The 18,028-nt window shown below is 42.1% G+C and overlaps 1 protein-coding gene across 1 annotated transcript; it reads left to right on the plus strand.

Annotated features, from left to right (window-relative positions):
• The first annotated feature begins 5,634 nt into the window (after nucleotides 1–5,634).
• OSER1 (oxidative stress responsive serine rich 1) lies at nucleotides 5,635–17,200 on the plus strand. Its single transcript, XM_044263002.1, has 4 exons — nucleotides 5,635–5,771; nucleotides 9,642–9,758; nucleotides 12,597–12,710; nucleotides 15,962–17,200. Exons 2-4 carry the CDS (start codon nucleotides 9,682–9,684, stop codon nucleotides 16,647–16,649), a joined length of 879 nt encoding a protein of 292 aa, XP_044118937.1. The 5' UTR covers nucleotides 5,635–5,771; nucleotides 9,642–9,681; the 3' UTR covers nucleotides 16,650–17,200.
• The last annotated feature ends 828 nt before the right edge of the window (nucleotides 17,201–18,028 follow it).

Consider the following 18,028-nt stretch of genomic DNA (forward strand, 5'->3'; position numbering starts at 1 on the left):
TGCCCCTTTCCGGTGAAACCTTTTCTTTTTCCCTCAGGCAGAATTAGATGCTCACGAATGTAATAGCAGAGAATGAACACCCTGACAAATTATAGCTAAATGTCAACACTTGAGAGGGAAGGCTGGTGAAGAGACCATGCAGGGCAAGGAAAGAATTCCTGGAGTTAGGCTGAGCTGGGAAACCATAACATCGCAGTTCACACGTAGAGTAAGTTGAAGACTTACCAAGACTTAACTCAAATTAAAGAACTCAAACCGCCCACTGTGAACTGGAAGATACAGTAAGTGCGAGTCCGTAAAAGCTTAGCTCAACGGCCTTGTAAAGATCCCGAGTCTTTACGTTTTTGGTTGTTGTTTTGCGGTGGTAATACATCATTGGGATCCAACAGTCAGGACATAAGGTGCGAACCGTCCCCACCCAGCCCCATGTATCTGCCTGAGCCTCGGATACCTCCACGGGGCTGCCCCACAGATCTCTCAGGTTCAGTGAGTGTAAACTCGGCTCCTCATTTAGAGGATCTCACTAGGCAGGAAGGCAGAGCGGTCTTCAGCCAGACTGCCTTGGTTCAAATTCCAGCCCCCACTTCCTAGCTGTGCGACCTCAGAAAAGTTACAGTGCTTCTCCGTCGATTTCCTCATTTGGAAAATGAAGATGATCATGGTACTCTCGTCAGACTGTTGAGAGGATCAGACTGAGTTTGCTGATAGCCAGCAAGAGCTGTAAGAGTATGAGCTTTTATTATTATCCCCCATTTATATGTTGTTTTCCATCTGTTCACTGCCAACTGGATTCAGCAGGGTGACACATCAGAAATAGGCGACAATACCTAATCAGTGGCTCAGACCAGAAAGCAGATTTTCATTATCCACTTGTGCTCACTGCCTACCCTGTTCACATATAATCTCTCATGGAAGCCTGATGTATTAAACTTTCAATCTGCTACCCTGCCCTCCAGTCCTACGGACACCTGCTCTTTCCATCGCTGCAAACTCAGGCCCGGATCACTGCGCCATCCAATTACAAGAGTAATCATTCTGCGATAAAATGGTCATTTCTCTTTCCTTCCGTAGTCCCCACGATTCTGAAAATAAGCCCCCTGACATGGCCTCTAAGATGAAGATGCTTCATGACGGAATTCCTGCCATCACCTGCACTTCAAGCTCCCGCTCCCCAATGCCCCCAATTTACTGGCTTCCTGGATTGCCCTCCCTAGTGAATGGCGCCACCTACTGTCCACTCATTCACTCAGGCCAGACATCTCTGACCAGCATGCCCAGGCAAGCCCGCTAATCTTAGCTGCTGTGTCCCCTTAGGTACCTCTCCCCCCTTTAGCCACTGTTCCAGTTTCTGGTCTTCATTTCCATTAATTCAAATGTCTACACACTGGCCTTTCTTACATCCCCCTCCGTCCTCATCTACTTTCTTTTCTTTTTTTTTTTTTTTTTTAAGATTTTATTTATTTATTTGACAGACAGAGATCACAAGTAGGCAGAGAGGCAGGCAGAGAGAGAGGGGGAAGCAGGCTCCCTGCTGAGCAGAGAGCCCGATGCTGCGGGGCTTGATCCCAAGACCCTGGGACCATGACCTGAGCCGAAGGCAGAGGCTTTAACCCACTGAGCCACCCAGGTGCCCCCCTCATCTACTTTCTAAGAGGCTGCCAGAGTGACATAAATGGTCCTCAGCACGTCACTATTTTGCTTAAGGGCAAAATGCAAGCTATTTACAGGACTCTCTCCTTGAGTTGGCTTGGGCTCTCTCCAGTCTCATCTTTGTCCTTTCCCACATCCCAGGTCAATGTCTGACTTTCAAGTTTAGACAGAACCTCCTCCAGGAAGCCTTGTCTGAGACATCCTCATACATCTCCAGACAGGGTTAGACAACCCTTCCGGGGTGCCTCGGCTTATACACAGCACGGGGCAAGCAGCACATATTCACTTAAGTCTGTAGAAAGAAGAGAAGGAACTGGGGACAAACCAGGCTACCAGACACACTGCAGTCCCACGGCAGAGACCAGGACGCAGCTCTCTTCCCTCTGCAAACTTCCAAAAGGACACTACACATTTATTCCGCACTACCGCACTGCTTTGATAACAGAAGTATTTCATAACAGGATAATGGTGGAGGATTAAAAGTATTTAAATGGTTTCTGGCACATGGTGAACTTTCAATGCTTTCACTTGACAAGGAATTACTGAGTGCCAACTCTGTGCCAGGCAAGTGTTCGGGGCTTGGGCATAAGCTGTATTTTCATCAGCTCTAAGACACTGCTATTTTAGACTCCCCATTTAAAGGTATCATCAAGAAAAAAATAAATGTTACCAGGACACAGCTGTCAATTATAGGACACATCCATTTTTTTTCAGAAGGCTAAACTGTGGGAAATATCACCTAGGAGTCACAGAGGAAAGTACTGATAAACAAGAGACAGTCTCTGTTCTTAGCTCACCTCTATTCCAGTGAGGGGAGTGGTAACAAATATATATTGCCAGGTACTGTAAGTGCTATAATGAAAAATAAAGCCAGTTCAAGGGCCACAGATGAAGGGGCTTTTGGGATAACCAGGAAAGGCCCTGATGGGGGAACCGGTACGAGCAGAGACTTGAATGAAGAGGGGAGTTGTGGGTAACAATGTTCCAAGCAGAGGGAACATCAAATACAAAAGACCTGAGAGGGAAATGTGCCTCGTAAGTTCAAGAACAGGCAAGGCAAGTGCAACTGGAACACAGTCCCACACCCTAGGCAGCACAATTCTTCAAGCCCAATGTACTTTCCAGGTGAAAGCAAGTATGCCTGATCTAGTTAGGGTGTGTAAGGGAAGATGGGTAGAGGCTAAGAAATGTGGCCTAACTCAGTGACCAGGAAGGTGGGTGTAGAGTCAGATGGCCTAGATTTGAATCCCAATTCTGCCACTTCCAAGCTATGTACCTTGGATGAGTTATCTGGCTGCTCTGAACCTTAGTTTACTCAGCCGTAAAACAGACAAAATAAAAGCAACTACTTTGCAAGTTGGTTACAAAGATTAGATGAGACAGCCCTTGTACATCAAGATACAAATGATCATTATCATCACCATCCTCTACTCCAAAGTCATTTTTAAAACTGTTTCAAGGTAAGGAATAATGTACTTGAGCCTTGAAACATTTACTGCAATTATACCATATTACCAACTGGTAGGATGGCAGCCACATGGTTGGGAAAATAAATTTTTTTGAAGGTTCTGAACTTGCCTTTTCCAAAGTTTTTTTTTTTTTTTAATCAAAGTTATCTTCCATGCATATTGATTATTTTTGCAGTATAATTTGACGAAATGATGTCCTCTATTCAATCAGTTATAAGATACATAGAATAGGAAGCACTGCTAAAGTAATTTTATAGCTACCATAGCTTTCTGATGAAATGACATTACTATGTGCATTAAGTTAATACCTAGTCAATTTCCTAAGTACATAAAGTCTGCACATAAATCAGGGCTTTTTCCAGGGCTGGAAAGACCCTCCCAGTGTTCCTAATACATTAGCAATAATATAATACAATAATAATTTTTGTTTCTTCAGATCACGTTTTCAGCTTCTCTATCTCATTCTGTCATGAAGTACCACATAGTGAGCCAGGCCTGTCTGTGACGACTTGAAATTTTAGGCCATGGCAGGTCATGTGAGTTAATGGACTTCAGACACATTCCCCAGAGGTTCCTGCCTTCCAAATACTCCCTGAGTAATGAGCCACATTCACAGAAAGGATCTGACTTTATGATGGAGCTAGGCTTACATGAAACACTTAAAAAATTTTTGGTTGTTAGTATTTAATGCCATAATGGAAGGAAAACAGGAAGAATGAAAATTTCACCGAAACTGTATTTAGCAGCTAACCTCCAGGAATTGCTGGGCTTTGGGGATTCCTGACTGATCTATAGTCCTTGCCTTCAAGTATGTGGCAGTTTTACCGGAAGCAGTATTTTCAGCTTAATAACACATATTTAGTCTTGATGCAACTCACTCTGCAATTCCAGAGGAAAAAAAAAATGCAGCCCATTTTCCTCTTATTTATTCTTTTCTAAGAGATGCTGAGAAATGGGTAGCAGTGGATGGACAGGCTTTTGAGACAGATTAAATCCTGACTCAATCACTTACCAGCATTGGGTGACAGCACAAGGGGAGCTAGATAGGACAAGGGATCTAACATCTGAATCCCAAGTATCCTCATCTGTAAAATGTATAAAATCACAAGAATATTAAATGAGAGAACACGTACATTGCTGCTGCGTGGTAGAGGGTAGCCATTATTATTAGCATTATTAGGTTTGATGTTGGAACTTCACAATTACCAGATTTTTTTCCAACCCTTGTCGGTTAATGAGGCTTTGGTAGGAACAAGGAGAACTTAAAAATGTTTTAACTACAACCGACTACATGCTTTAGGTTTAACATCCTTATACAACGACCTGTAGATTCCGTTCCCAGACATGGGTCAGGCATTCCAAGGTCTGGCTGTAGTTAAGTTGGACGGACTAAACTATTTCCAGCAGCCTATCTACTTTGGTGACGATACCTAAGTATCAGGGGGTGGGGGGTGAGAGGGCCCAGTTTGGGCTCAGGTAACAACCCTCACCCTAGTGTTGGGCCAGAACCAACTCCAGCCAGTTCTATTAAGGAAAGCTATCTCTTCCACAAAGCTCGGAGAAATACAAATGTTTAACCCGGTACGGTGAATGCGGAGAGGCACTGCTACGTCAACAGAATCAGTCCCGGGGACCCGCACGCGGTGGGGTGGGGGTGGGGGGAGTGGTGATTGCAACTGTTGCACACATCACCTCTTCTTTGCCCTTCACCTGAGCAACCGTCAGAGTCCTATAAATGGAAAGACGCCTTAAAGTCACCTAGTTAGGTGAACTGCCCCATAAACCTTTTTGCAAAATTTAGTGTGTAGGAGCCTTTCTCCGTCGAGTTCTCACTAGCTTTTCCAAGGAGCCCGCGTCTGAAAAAAACGAGATTCGCTGATAAAGTCCACTTCCTCATTTAACAATTGGAGAAACTGAGGCCCGGATATGTAAAAGCAGTCGTCTCAAGTCAGACGGAGGCATTATAGCCATTCCAATTCCGGCCTCACGTTCGTGACCCTGGCCGTGCCTGATAACCTCCCCCGCTTCCCTGCAGGCCAGGAGACGAGGGCTTGCGTCCGAGTTCTGGAGATGTTGCAGGCCGTCGGGTTCCTTCGCACCGAGACTCTGTCCAAGAGTTCAGCGGGGTCCCGGTGCGCGAAGATCCCCCTACCCCGCACTCGGTCCCCGGAATTTCCGTTGCCATGGCGACTCCAGGGCGAGCACCAGACCCAGGGAGACCTTGGAAAGCGAGGCTACTGGACGACTGCAAAGAACAGCGCCTACTCACTCACCTGACACAGAGGAAGCGGGCACGCCCCAAACTCCGGTCCCCAGCGAACCCGCGGAGCACCGAGGACTCAGCGAGGAGAATAACAGGAAATGACGTACACGCACGTGCTTCCGAGAGGGGCGGGTACAGGGCATTTGAGAGGCAAGGCCGGTGCCCCGCGCCTGCGCAGCCACCGCCTGCCGCGCTGCCGAGTCACTGGGGTGGGTGGAGCATGAGCAAGGGGCGGGGCGCGTGGCTGAGTGACGCAGGCTCAGTGCGACTCGGGAGGCGCGGGCTGGCCCCTCCGTGGGTTTGGATCCGGGTCAGTCAGGCGCTGCGATCTGCGAGAGACGATCTGAACTGACGGGACCGGATTCCCGGAGCGCCCCAGCTGCGAGGAGGTGAGTCCCTTGACATGACGGGGAGAGGCCGCGGCATCGCGTTTCGGCCTGCGGGCCCGACCTGGCCTCGGGCGGCTTCCCCTGGGCCCGCCCGCCTCTCGTCGCGTCGTTCCCCCGGCGTTGACTGCCTGGGCCGGGCCGGGCCGGGCCGGGCCGGGCCGGGCCGGGCTTGGGCCTCTCCGCGCCCCTTGGGCATCCGCGGCCTGGGTCGGCCCAAGCTCGGGTCTCTTTCCCCTTCCCGCGCCCCCGCGCTCCCCGCCGCGTCCCGCCCCTCGCCCGCTCCCGCCCTGCTGTAGCTTCCCCTTTTCGCCTTCCTTGGCCGCCCTTTGCCCCTTCCCGCCCTTTCCCGCTTGTTTCCGAGCTCCAGCCTCGTTGGCTGCCTCTTCGGCTCCGCTCCCGCCTTCTCCTGCACCCCTTGCGCCTCCGCGCGGCTCCAGCCTCTCATTCTGGCCGGAGAGCGTCCGGCAGAGGCACCTTTCCAGCTGGAGACCCTAGGCGGGCAGAGCGGAGGCCTTAATAAACAGCTCTCCACTCCCGGAGTAACCCCCCCTCGCCCCCAATTTCTGACCCTTTGCCTTCTCGTTTAATTGCGACCGGTCCAGATTCTGGCAAGGCGACAGCATTAACACCGTGTGTTACCTCTATCCACATCGAGAGCGTAGGGGGTGAGAGAGTGTGTAGAGATGGGAATGTGTTTTGGTCTGGGGGCCGATCGTTGCAACCTAGACTTGATTGTGTCTTAGGGGGTTGCAGGACAGGGTTTTCTCGCCCGCACTCCGCGCTTCCTGGGAGGCTGGGAAAGTTTCTAAATCTTTAACATTGTGATGACACGCTTACGCGGGAATCCTTTATTGATCCATCTCAGGTCTTTTCAGGGTCCTGGAAATTTCGATCCAGGTTTGAGGTTAAGAGGTCATGGTTTTAAAACTACAAGATATAAATAAGATTGTGACACATGCTGTTCATTGAAACTCAGAGAAAACCAGGAATTTGCCCTTTTGATGGAGGAACTTAGAAGAATTTTACTTGTCATTTTTGAAAGGTTGGGAAAATCCGAGGCAAAGTTAAAGTGGCCCTTCTGATTCAACTTAAAACAATACAAAGTAACTTCGAATCGGCCTTCAAACTTTGATCTCTTTGGGAATTGTCCATTTTCAAGAAGTCATTGCAGTGAAAATGGCAAGAAATGTTTTCCATAAATTTAATTTTAATGAAAAAGGGCAAACCAGTTACACGTTTCCCAGAGTTAGTTGTACAGCTCTTGATTTGAGTGAATGGGAAGCTAGGAATACAGAGGAACATAATAAGCCCGTTGTAATTAATTACAAACATGCTCTGATTTAGCTCTTAAGGTCATGTCTAAGACTCACCTTTGCTCTGGGTTAATATAACAGAGGGAAAAGGTGCATAATCGGAATATTGGAAATCTGAAAATAGTTTAGACAGAACTTCATCCCTGAAGTTTTACTCTATAGCCAGTTTTTATTTTGGTCTCTTTTGGTTTTCAAATAATAGATCTTTTGGTGTGTCAACAAGAATGTTAACTAAGTTTGTATAAACACGTAGAGGTCACCTGAAGTGCAATTAAGTTAGGACTGTATAATTAAAAATTACATATCTGGGTGCAAAAGCTTCTTAGCACAGTGTTAGGGCAGGAATAGGATTCCAGTTCTTACAGGAATACGGTTCACAGTGCTAGTTTGTGTCAGGTTCATCCTTGTATTCCTAACATCCACTCTACTGCTACAGCACATGGTAGGAATTCTGTAAATATTTGTGGATGGAATGAATTTCTGCCTGTAGGATTCAGCAGTGTCTATTTAGGTGTAATGTGTACTGATTTCCAGAGAGACCCAGAAAAGGGTTTGTGTGGGGTCTTCAGGAATGGGAAGACTCTCTTCAGATGTTTTTAACTCTGTAAGAGCGAATAGTGTGAGCATTTGACTGGCTGGTCATAAAGTAATTGAGGAAAACTATAAGCCAAACTTCAATTTAGTTCTGCCAGCAGGAATAACTTATTTATAATTTATAGTAGCATTCTTTTAGGTACTGTGGAGTTTCCAAAAATATTAGGATAGGATGTGTTACCTTTGCTTACCTCTTTCCCCAGATATATAGGATATTAGTGGGTATCTGGGAGAGGATCCCCCTCTAAATGCAAAAGCATTAGAGACCAGCAAAATATGGAGTTAATAATGTTTCCTCAAGTCGAGGTGCTGGTTAAAGTAACCAGCAAGATATATGTAGGGAGTGTGTTTAAATTTTTTGATTTAAGAAGTTGCAATAAAAGCTAGCTGAATTCTTTGGAGACCGTTTTCAGTGTTTGCCAGAGAGATCTGCCTAAAATACCTTCTTCTACATGTAAGTAAATAAATAAATTAAATGAAATGATTAGTGTTAATTCCTTGCTGCTTTATTCTGCCACCGGTACACTATGATTACATTATATCAAACATATTATGACACCCTGACCTTTGGAATATTAGAGGTCTCACAATACCCTAAAACTCACCCCTGAGAAATGAGCAGATAAGGAATCAGAGAAGTTACAAGTAGGGTCCATAGAGAGGCACTGCTCCTCTGAGAGTGCCTGGGGGGTGGGACGGGGGAAGGGGGTTAGGTGGGGTTATAGCAAGTTAGAAATAAGGAAAAGGTAAAGTTAATCCTTTGCTTCACAAATCTACCTTCTTCTGGTTTTTGTTTTACTTTTTCTCTTTCTGAGGCCCTGTGATACTTACATTTGTTCAGATTATATACTTATATTTGTTCAGATTTGATGTTAACTAATTTATTACCTTAGTGAAAAAGTCAAGAATCTAGATTTCAAAGGGTTTATTGATCAGACTTCTCTGCTTCTCTGTTGTGTCTCTTATTGCTCTGATTGGCCCCGTTCCCCTTTTCTTTGTTTAAATATAAAAACCAAGGTGGAAGAATGGAGAAGTTCCATTAATCAAACTGGTTAAGTGGAGATCATTTAAAGGTTTATCTAGAGAAAAATATATATATTTTTTACTTTCCACCTTTTTCTTTTGGCAAAGTTTTATCTTTTCAAGTTGCATGCATAGTTCATTTGTTTTCTATCTTTCTCGTGTAATAATTAAAATAATTTGAAGATAAAAAATGAAGGTATCAACCTTATTGGTAAGAGTGTGGAATGATCAGTAGTCATTGAAACATATTTGTAATCCTGTTTTAACAATGGTAACATCTTGATATCTGAGTATGAATATTTATATGACTATGAATACGGGTCAGAACTGCTTTAGAGAAATGCTGTCATGTGTCATGAAGTTACACTTAACGGCCATTGTTAGGGTTGGACTACACAAATACTCAGTATCATTTTAAAAGATCAGAATGCTGTAGTTGGGCTTTTTACTTTTATTTTTGGTGCAGAGTTCATTTTGTCTGTAGGTTTCTAGACCTCTACAACTAGACAGATTTTTACCCCTTGTTAAAAACTATACTTAAACATAAATTTCAGGTGATCTAGTTTTCAAAGCTGTGTAATAGGATATTGGCATCACGTATTTGGACAGTTTAAATTCTACCATAATAATTGAGTAGGATACAGAATTGTTGAATCACTGTGTTGTACGTCTGAAACTAATATAATATGTTAACTATACTTCAGTAAAAAAAAATCTGTTCCTAGAAATACATGTTTCTGTATCATTTTATTTGTTTTTTCTTAAGAAATAAAACCTACAGTCTCCAAATGTCTATACTGAAAATTCCTTTTAGAAATAGCAATTTGCTTTTTTCTCCCTAACAAATAGTAATGGTATCAGGAATATAGATTTTAACAAAAGGTATACTTTGAACCTACTGTTTTCACTTTGCTCATTTTATTTTTATTTTATTTTTTAGTATTAACGGCAACATCCATAGTAGTGTAAAAACTTTCACAATGAAATCTGAAGCCAAGGATGGAGAAGAGGAGAGTCTACAAACTGCTTTCAAGAAATTAAGAGTGGATGCATCAGGGTAATTAAATATGTAATATGTTATTTGGGAATTGTTTACTAGATTTAAATAGCCTTTTCCACTGAAGAAGTTCTCATGTTCTCCTAAAATTTCTCATTATTCATAAAAAATGAAAATGTTAATAGTGTGACATTCTACAGAATTTTGCACAGCATTATTTTACTTATAAAAGAAATCCTTAATGTTCACTTTTGAAAAGTGTAGGCTTACTTGTACTCCCATGTTGGGTGTTTTGGTTTCCCTTAGTTTTGAGGAGGGTTCCCCACCTCGCCCTTGAATCAAGAATTATCAAGCAGTATCCCATCAGGAATTTTCTCATACATCTCTAGGGAATCACAGTGTTTTTCCCCATAGAAATCCACAGACATTCTCGATTTCATATGCTCTGATTGCTGAGTCTATCACTATGGAAACCTCTATTCATTCGGGTTCTGTCACTGAGATCAATAATCTTGGACCCTTTCGCCAAACTAATTAGAGCACCTGCAGACCAGCTGCTGTCTGAATGTTAATATTTCGCCCATTGCAAAATGTTCTGTTCAAGACTCTTTTCATCTCCATTCTTCACCCCAGGCCAGAAGAAATCTTGAATCTCTGATAGACACAGGAATATTTCTTTTCATGAATGGTAAATAAACCCTGGAAGCTCAGAGTCAAACACTTCACACCAACTAATAATCACTGAGATTTATTACCCACTTCTATGCCCTAGACACTAGCTTAAATATCTATACATGTTATTTTGTCTTCACTGCCAATTTAGAAGATGGATACAATAGTTATTCCAGTTTACAGAGGAGCTGCAGATGAATTAGGTCACTGGCTAAAGCCCACATTGGTGAGAAGTGGTAGAGTCAGGATTTGAACCCAATTTGCGTCCAGAACCTGTGCTCTAACCATTCCTTTTTATGATACCTTGAAGACACCAGGAAGAGTTGCACACGGTAGTTGGCACATAGTAAAAATTAGTTGTTATAGCTCTTTGTTTTTTCTGGTTTTATTTATTTATTTATGGCCTACCAGGTGAGAAGATTTATACTAAAGGGTTTGCACAAGAACTGTTAATGGTGCTCCCATTTGCTTCAAATAAGTATCTCTCTCCTCCCAGTGGCTTTTCTGATATGGTCATCTTGCCATTTAAATTGATCAGTAATTTTTAAGTCATTTTGGGAAATAATAGCAGAGAAATAGATAGTTCCAGATTATGGTCACATTCCTTTGTGATTTCTGGTATAGAAATAATTTTTTTAATGAGGAGAATGCTAGGAATGTGTATACATATACACACACATATACATACAAATTCCTTAGCATATATAAACACATATGAGTAACTCTTCGTACACGGATTTCTTTCCTGGTGTTTTAGGAAGTTGGAACATAAAATTAAACTATTTCAGTATCCCTAAAAATTACCTGGAACATTAAAAACAAAAACAACAATAGCACCTTTGAAGATTATATATCTTACCATATCACCTGTGGTCAGATACTGCAACTTTGTAGTATGTGATCTGCTTGGAGTAAAGTTATAAAAAGGAAAGGGGAGTAGAGAACATTTGAGAAAACCAAATAAGAGTAGAAGGGGTGAGTCATTACCATGACTAAGCAGAATAAGACTTGTGTAATGTATCATATGGTTCTAGTTGTTTCATATTGTTGCTGATTTATAAATGGGACATCTGAGGTACTGACTCATAAACTAACCAAGCCTTGCCAGGAATTTAATATGATCCTGTTCAACAGGTTTCGATTCCCAGTGGTAATTTGTCTTATCAGGATAAATCTCTCTATATTTATGAGAAAACAACATAATCTTTTTTATCTGATTATAAAATAATACAGTGCTTATTACAGAAAAATTCACAAAACAAAAAGTAAAAATCTCAGTTTACCGTAACTGCTCTTAACAATCTAGGCCATCTGTACTTAACACCATACATTTTTTTGATATAGTTGAGATCACAATATATGTATAGTTGTTTATCTAATGCTGTTTTCTCTTAATGTTACAAGCATTCTCTTGTGTCATTCAAGTTCTTTGTACACTTAATTTTTAATAAACTCCGAATATTCCATTGACTAGATGTATCATCATTTATCATCATTTATATAATGTAGTATTTTCTATTTTCTACTGGGCATTTAGGTTATTCCTATTTTTATTTTAAATTAATTTCAGTGAGCATTCTTTTACTTGGTAGGTTAAAGTGTCTTTTCTAAGGGATTGTTACTAATACCGAGGCATGTATCGTAGGAGCCTAGTGTGTGTTTGTGTGTATATTTAAAAGATCTGCAAGGATTTATACCGAAATGTTAATGTTGTAAATCTCTGGGTCGTGAGATTATAGACACACTTTTTTTTCTCTCAAATTTTTTCATCTTCTTTACTGGCAACCCATATTACTTCTGTAATTTTAAGTTTTTTTAGTTGTCAAAAATACTCCTTTTTAAGTTAGAGTGTCTCCTGAAGTTTTTGCTCCTCAGCTTAGTTCTCGTGATTCTGATTTACACATAAAATAAGTGGTCACTGTCATTAGGGTTCTCTGTGGACATAAGGCCTTATCTGGCCCAGATAAACAGCCTCAAAGTCTATTTATATCCTGCTGCTGATCATACTTAAGAATTACTCTTTGGCTTCTGACTCTGCAACTGTGGGCTTTAGGGATCCCCTAAATTTGGTTTTGGAGAGAAATTTACTCTGAAAGGTTAAGAAATTCTTTGAGAAACCCCAACGACAAAGAAAGGTATTAATGCAAGTTGTGTTTGAGTTGGTGAGAGCAGTAAATTGTCCTCCTTTCAGTTTTCTGTAAGCAGTAAACTTTGTTGTTTCTCCAGGTCCATAGCATCTCTGTCTGTCGGAGAAGGCACAAACATCAGAGCATCCGTCAGAACAGCAGCAGATGATACCAAACCGAAAACCTCATGTGCATCTAAAGACAGTTGGCATGCGTAAGAGCTTCTTACTGCAGATGGTTTTTCTCTCAATACTTTAAATTACTATTGGACTTTCCTGAGTATCCAGAAAAGAGTATGTTAGATGCAGAGCCCCAAACCCAATGATTAGGGATGAGCCATTCTTCTCCATTGAGAATATGCTGAGACTCGCCGTGTGGTTTGGTTCGTAGTCAATTTTTATAAATGTCCTGTGTGTGTTTGAGAAGAATGAGTCTTCTCTGGTCATTCTTGGGTTTCTTTTATGTCCATTAAATCAAGCTTTTAAATGTATTATTTAAATATTTTTTCAGTAATTTTTTTCCAATCTATTAATAATTGGGAGATGTATGTTGAAATCTTCCATACGGGAGTGAATTTGTCTGTTTTCCTCTTAAACATTTTTATTTTATGTATTTCGAAGTCATTTTGTTAGATTTATACAGTCTAGGTTCATCCCAGTTTAGAATGTTTTCTTCTGATGAATTGAGATTTTTAATGATGTAAGTGACATTCTTAATTCCTCGTAATGGCTACTGTCTTAAAGTCTGTTTTTTTCAGAATTAATATATCAGTCCAGTTGTCTTTTTGTTGACATTTGCCTATTATATCATTTTTTATCTTCTATTTTTAACCATTGTGTGTTTTAAAATTTTAGCTGTGTCTCATAAATACATAGGGCCTATTTTGTTTATTCATTCTGACAGTCGTTTTCTAAGCTGAGTTCAGTCCATTTAAATTGATTTCGATTATTGATTGATACATGTAGACTTTATGTTGTTTGTTCTACTTCTTTGTGTTTGTTTTTTGTTTTTTTACTCTTCCATCCTTCCTTCTTTCTTCTTCTCTCCCCCTTTTAAAAAGTTGTTTGAAATGGCTTTTGTTGTTTTTTTCTCCATCACTTTTCCTTCTCCTGGCTTGGAAATTATATGCTGTTTCTATTCTTTTAGTAGTTAGCCTTGGAATTCCACCGTACGTGCTTGTTAACAAAGACAAAAGTTATTCCAGTGACCCTTGAACAACACAGGGGTTAGGGGTGAAAAACAGTAGAAAATCCATGCGTGTAAGCGAGCCCACGCAGTTTAAACCCTTCTCGTTCAAGTGTCAGCTGTATTTTAACCCTCCGTACAATCTTTTTACTCTGAACTCCTAACTTCCATGCGTAGTTGCCCAATATTTTACTTTTCTCATTTCTTTTTAATCTCACCAGTAGGTTTTATTTTATTATTTAAATAGTGTTTGTTTATCTCATTTGCTCACCATTATTGCATCTCAGACCTTCCATAGAGGATGCCTTTGCCTTTCTTCCTAAAGTACTTTCTTTAGAAATTCATTTAACAAAGGTCTGTTGTTAATAAATAGGGTCTCTTGTAGAATTCCCCATACAGTGAATTTCAGTGGTGCCTCCTCCTTGTATAACATCACGTTCTCTTGGTAAATATACTTTCATTTATCTGAAAACGTCTTTGTTTCCTTGTTCTTGAAAGATACACCTGATTTGATATGCCTGAAGTCCTAGTTCTAGATTGAATTATTTTCTCATATCCTTGGAAGATACTCATTGTCTTCTGGTATGGATGTTGAAAAGTCTATGTTCAGTCTTACCATTCCTCATTTTGGGAATAATCTGTCTAGTCTCTGGCTGCTTTTAAGATGTTCCAGTTTTGGAGAATCTACAGTCTTGCTACAGTGGTCTAGATGCAGACTGCTCTTTTATTTGTCCTGTTTCACGGTGCTGCCTGTATCTGTAGATCTCTTTCATCAGTTCAGAAAATTTCTCAGTCCTTAGCTCTTCAGAAATCACTTGTCCTCCATGCTCTATAGTTTTTCCTTGGGAAACTCCAGATTTCTTATTCTATCTTACATATTTTTTAAAATTCTTTTACATTTTTTCCAAGTCTCTTCCAAGTCAGGGATAGAGGAGGAGGTCAGGGGTAGGCAGACTTTTTTTGTAAAGGGCCAGATAGTAAATATTTTAGGGTTGGAGGCCAAGAGGTGAGATTCAAGGATGTTATATAGGTATGGATATAGGCAAGAAAATTTCTGCCCTGCCCCATTTGCCTGATGCACACTGTCCTAGCTAGTGGACACACTTTGTGTTCAGTTGCTTAGTTTGAGAGTGAAATGATGAGCCAAGTGGGGCGGGAGGATGGATGGCAGTACTGGAGTCAGTTTTACAGTGTGCCCTGGCGGCACCCAAGATTCCAGCATGCCCCTCTTTCCTCCAGAGAGCCCTGCATAAGCCAGACGCTTGAACTGAGATTCCGCCTCTCAGGTGCTGGTGGTTCCTGGCAGCAGAGCCCCAGCATGTAGATGGTACCAGCGTGGGACCTCGGCCGTGGTGTGACGCATCTGGCTAGGAAGGCAGGCACAGGGAGTAGAGAACCGGGTGAACGGGATACCCTGCCTGGTCTCTGGCTCACAGTGCTAGTCCACAGGAGCAGTATCTGTGGGCTGGATGAAAACAGCCAGTTTTGACCCACAGACTACAATTGGCTGAATTCCGTTAGAAATAATTCAGATTTATCTTCCAGTTCAGTATTTCTTTCCTTAGTTCTATTCTCCTGTTTGGCCCAGCCATTTAATTTAATTTCAAACTTGCTTTTTATTTTTTTTAAGTTCTTTTTGGTCTGTTCACAATTTTGAGTCACTTTCTCTCTTTTTTTTTCCCCTTTGCTCAGCCCTTTTATTTATTTAAATATCTTATTAAAAGTTATGTAGAGCGTCTGGTAATTCCCAATATCTGAAAACTTGAGGGAGTCTAAATTTATTTGTCATCTGTTCCCAGTGGTAGAAATGAATCCTAAGTCTCTGCTCTGTGTGGTAACCGTGACATCATGACACAGTGGCCGTTTGCGTCGTCAGCCGCACACAGTGGTATAGAAGCTTCTGTGTTCAGAGCACAGAGCACAACACTTGGGCTTTACAGCATCAGGTGCTTTGGGGCGGGGGCTTTTCCAGACCCAATGGCTGATGGTTCCCAGATCAAGGGTTGGGACCAGGAAGTGTTCTGCACCCAATGTTTGGCCCAAGAAATGCAATTAAAAACTACCCTCTACCTCTCCTATTTCTGTAGCTTGCTAATAAGGAGATGTTGAAGTTTTTGAGATGCAGACTTAGGCAGCTCAAAAACAGAGATAGGCACATCACTTTGGGGGAAACTTAGGACCTGAGACTCAGGAGAGGAGGTAAATTTCCAGCGATCACAAAGAATCCTTTTAGGAGAGCTGCATGTCCCAACATCTTTTTGTGCACTGTTTTCCTTTTAGGTCTACAAGGAAGTCTTCACGAGGAGCAGTGAGAACCCAGCGTCGTCGACGTTCTAAGTCTCCTGTCCTTCATCCTCCCAAGTTTATACATTGCAGTACAATAGCTTCTTCTTCCAGCAGCCAGCTCAAGCACAAAAGCCAGACTGACTCCCCTGATAGCAGCAGTGGGCTGGGAATTTCCACCCCTAAGGAGTTCACTGCAGGAGAATGCTCGACTTCTCTCGATACTAATCACACAGGGGCAGTCGTGGAGCCTTTGAGAACTTCGGTTCCCAGGCTCCCATCAGAGAGTAAGAAGGAAGACTCCTCTGATGCTACCCAAGTCTCCCAAGCAAGTCTCAAGGCCAATGATCTCTCTGACTTTCAATCCGTTTCCAAGCTAAACCAGGGCAAGCCGTGTGCGTGCGTAGGCCAGGAGTGCCAGTGTAAGAGATGGCATGATATGGAAGTGTATTCCTTTTCAGGCCTGCAGAGTGTCCCTCCCTTGGCCCCAGAAAGAAGATCCGTGCTTGAGGACTACTCTCAGGCGCTCCACACCAGAACTCTGTCTGGCTCTCCCCGCTCCTGTTCCGAGCAAGCTCGAGTCTATGTGGATGATGTGACCATTGAGGACCTGTCAGGCTACATGGAGTATTACTTGTATATTCCCAAGAAAATGTCCCACATGGCAGAAATGATGTACACCTGAGAGCAAGAAGCTAAGTCCTATGCTTTAAACCAATGAAGGGTTGTCAGAGAGATTTAGTTAATGGCAGACCTTGCGGCCACGTTATGTGAGAAGACGTCTCCTTCTGCTCACTGTGCTTGCAATAAAAACTTTTCTTGGCATCTCCATTCATCTTCGTTCTTTAAACTTACTCTCTGCATTCTTACATATGCACCAAGGTGAGCAGATCAAAGGAAAATCCCTCTTCTTTAGAAAAGTTTCTGGGAGATGAAGAAACCATAATGACTTGACTGGTAGCGATGGGTATATGGGAAAAGGCTACAAGTAAAGCATTGTATTTTTCAGCTCTGTTTAAGATTTGTCAGCCAAGGAAAATGAAACGTTTTGTAACTGGACTGAACATTCGTCATGCTGTAGTTGCCAGCCCAGAATTTTAGAAGTTCTATGACTGATTTCAACTGTCTCTGATTTAACACAAGTTTATTGTGTCTTTCAGGGCTCCTTTTGTCATTGTTAAGCCAGAGATCTAAGGTTTACATTCAATATGAATAAACTAGCTGGCCTGCCCTGTATTGTTTGAGAGAATCATTAACCGTCACCAAATAAACCCCTGCCGGCACTTGGTACATGAAGGCATGTTATGTGAAGTTTTTCAGGTAAGAAGCAGCTTGGAGCGGCTGCTTCAGTTGGAACGAGGGGGTGTAGTATTTGAAACCAGCGTGCCATCTTCTCCATCGATGGCATTTTAACATCTGTGACACGTTTCAGTCACTTGTAATATAGATCTCATACCTCAGTTTCAAATGTTCCGGATGGATATTATCTCTTTCCACTGCCCTCCTACCCCAGCCAACCCAAAACAATTTGATAGACGCGCTATCTTGTGTTTCTGGTTGGCCATCCGAAAATTCCCGCCAGAGTTCAGTAGAGAAAAAAAGGAAAAAAACTCGGTTTCAGCTAGAAGATGAATCCCTGTCTTTTTTAGATGGCTCCAATGTGAATTTTACGCATACCACATAACACACTGTAATTCAGCCATCATCCTAAGCATTCCCATCAAATTCAGTGAAAACCTGTCCAGCCATTTTAACATCATGTTAACAGAGAGTTTGTTTAAGTTTTATTTAGGTTACAAAACAAGTTCTATTCTTTACTAAAACATCCCACTGAGTGGAGTTGGTTCATGACAGTGGGTGGGGCCTGGTGATTTGCACTTGGGAGGGGTGGGAAGGGTATTCCCCGGAAAAGCCCTAAACATAAGCTGTGGGAGATCTGTGCTAGTTACTAGTTTGGTGTGGATTTAGTGACATCTGAAGGCTGTGGTTTGAGCAAGGGAGCACGGTGCCTTGCCATCACGGGCCTGAAAGCAGAAATTTCTTAATGCTAGCAGAAGGAATGTT

Source organism: Neovison vison, chromosome 8, assembly GCF_020171115.1.
Source record: "Neovison vison isolate M4711 chromosome 8, ASM_NN_V1, whole genome shotgun sequence".
NCBI lineage: Eukaryota > Metazoa > Chordata > Mammalia > Carnivora > Mustelidae > Neogale > Neogale vison.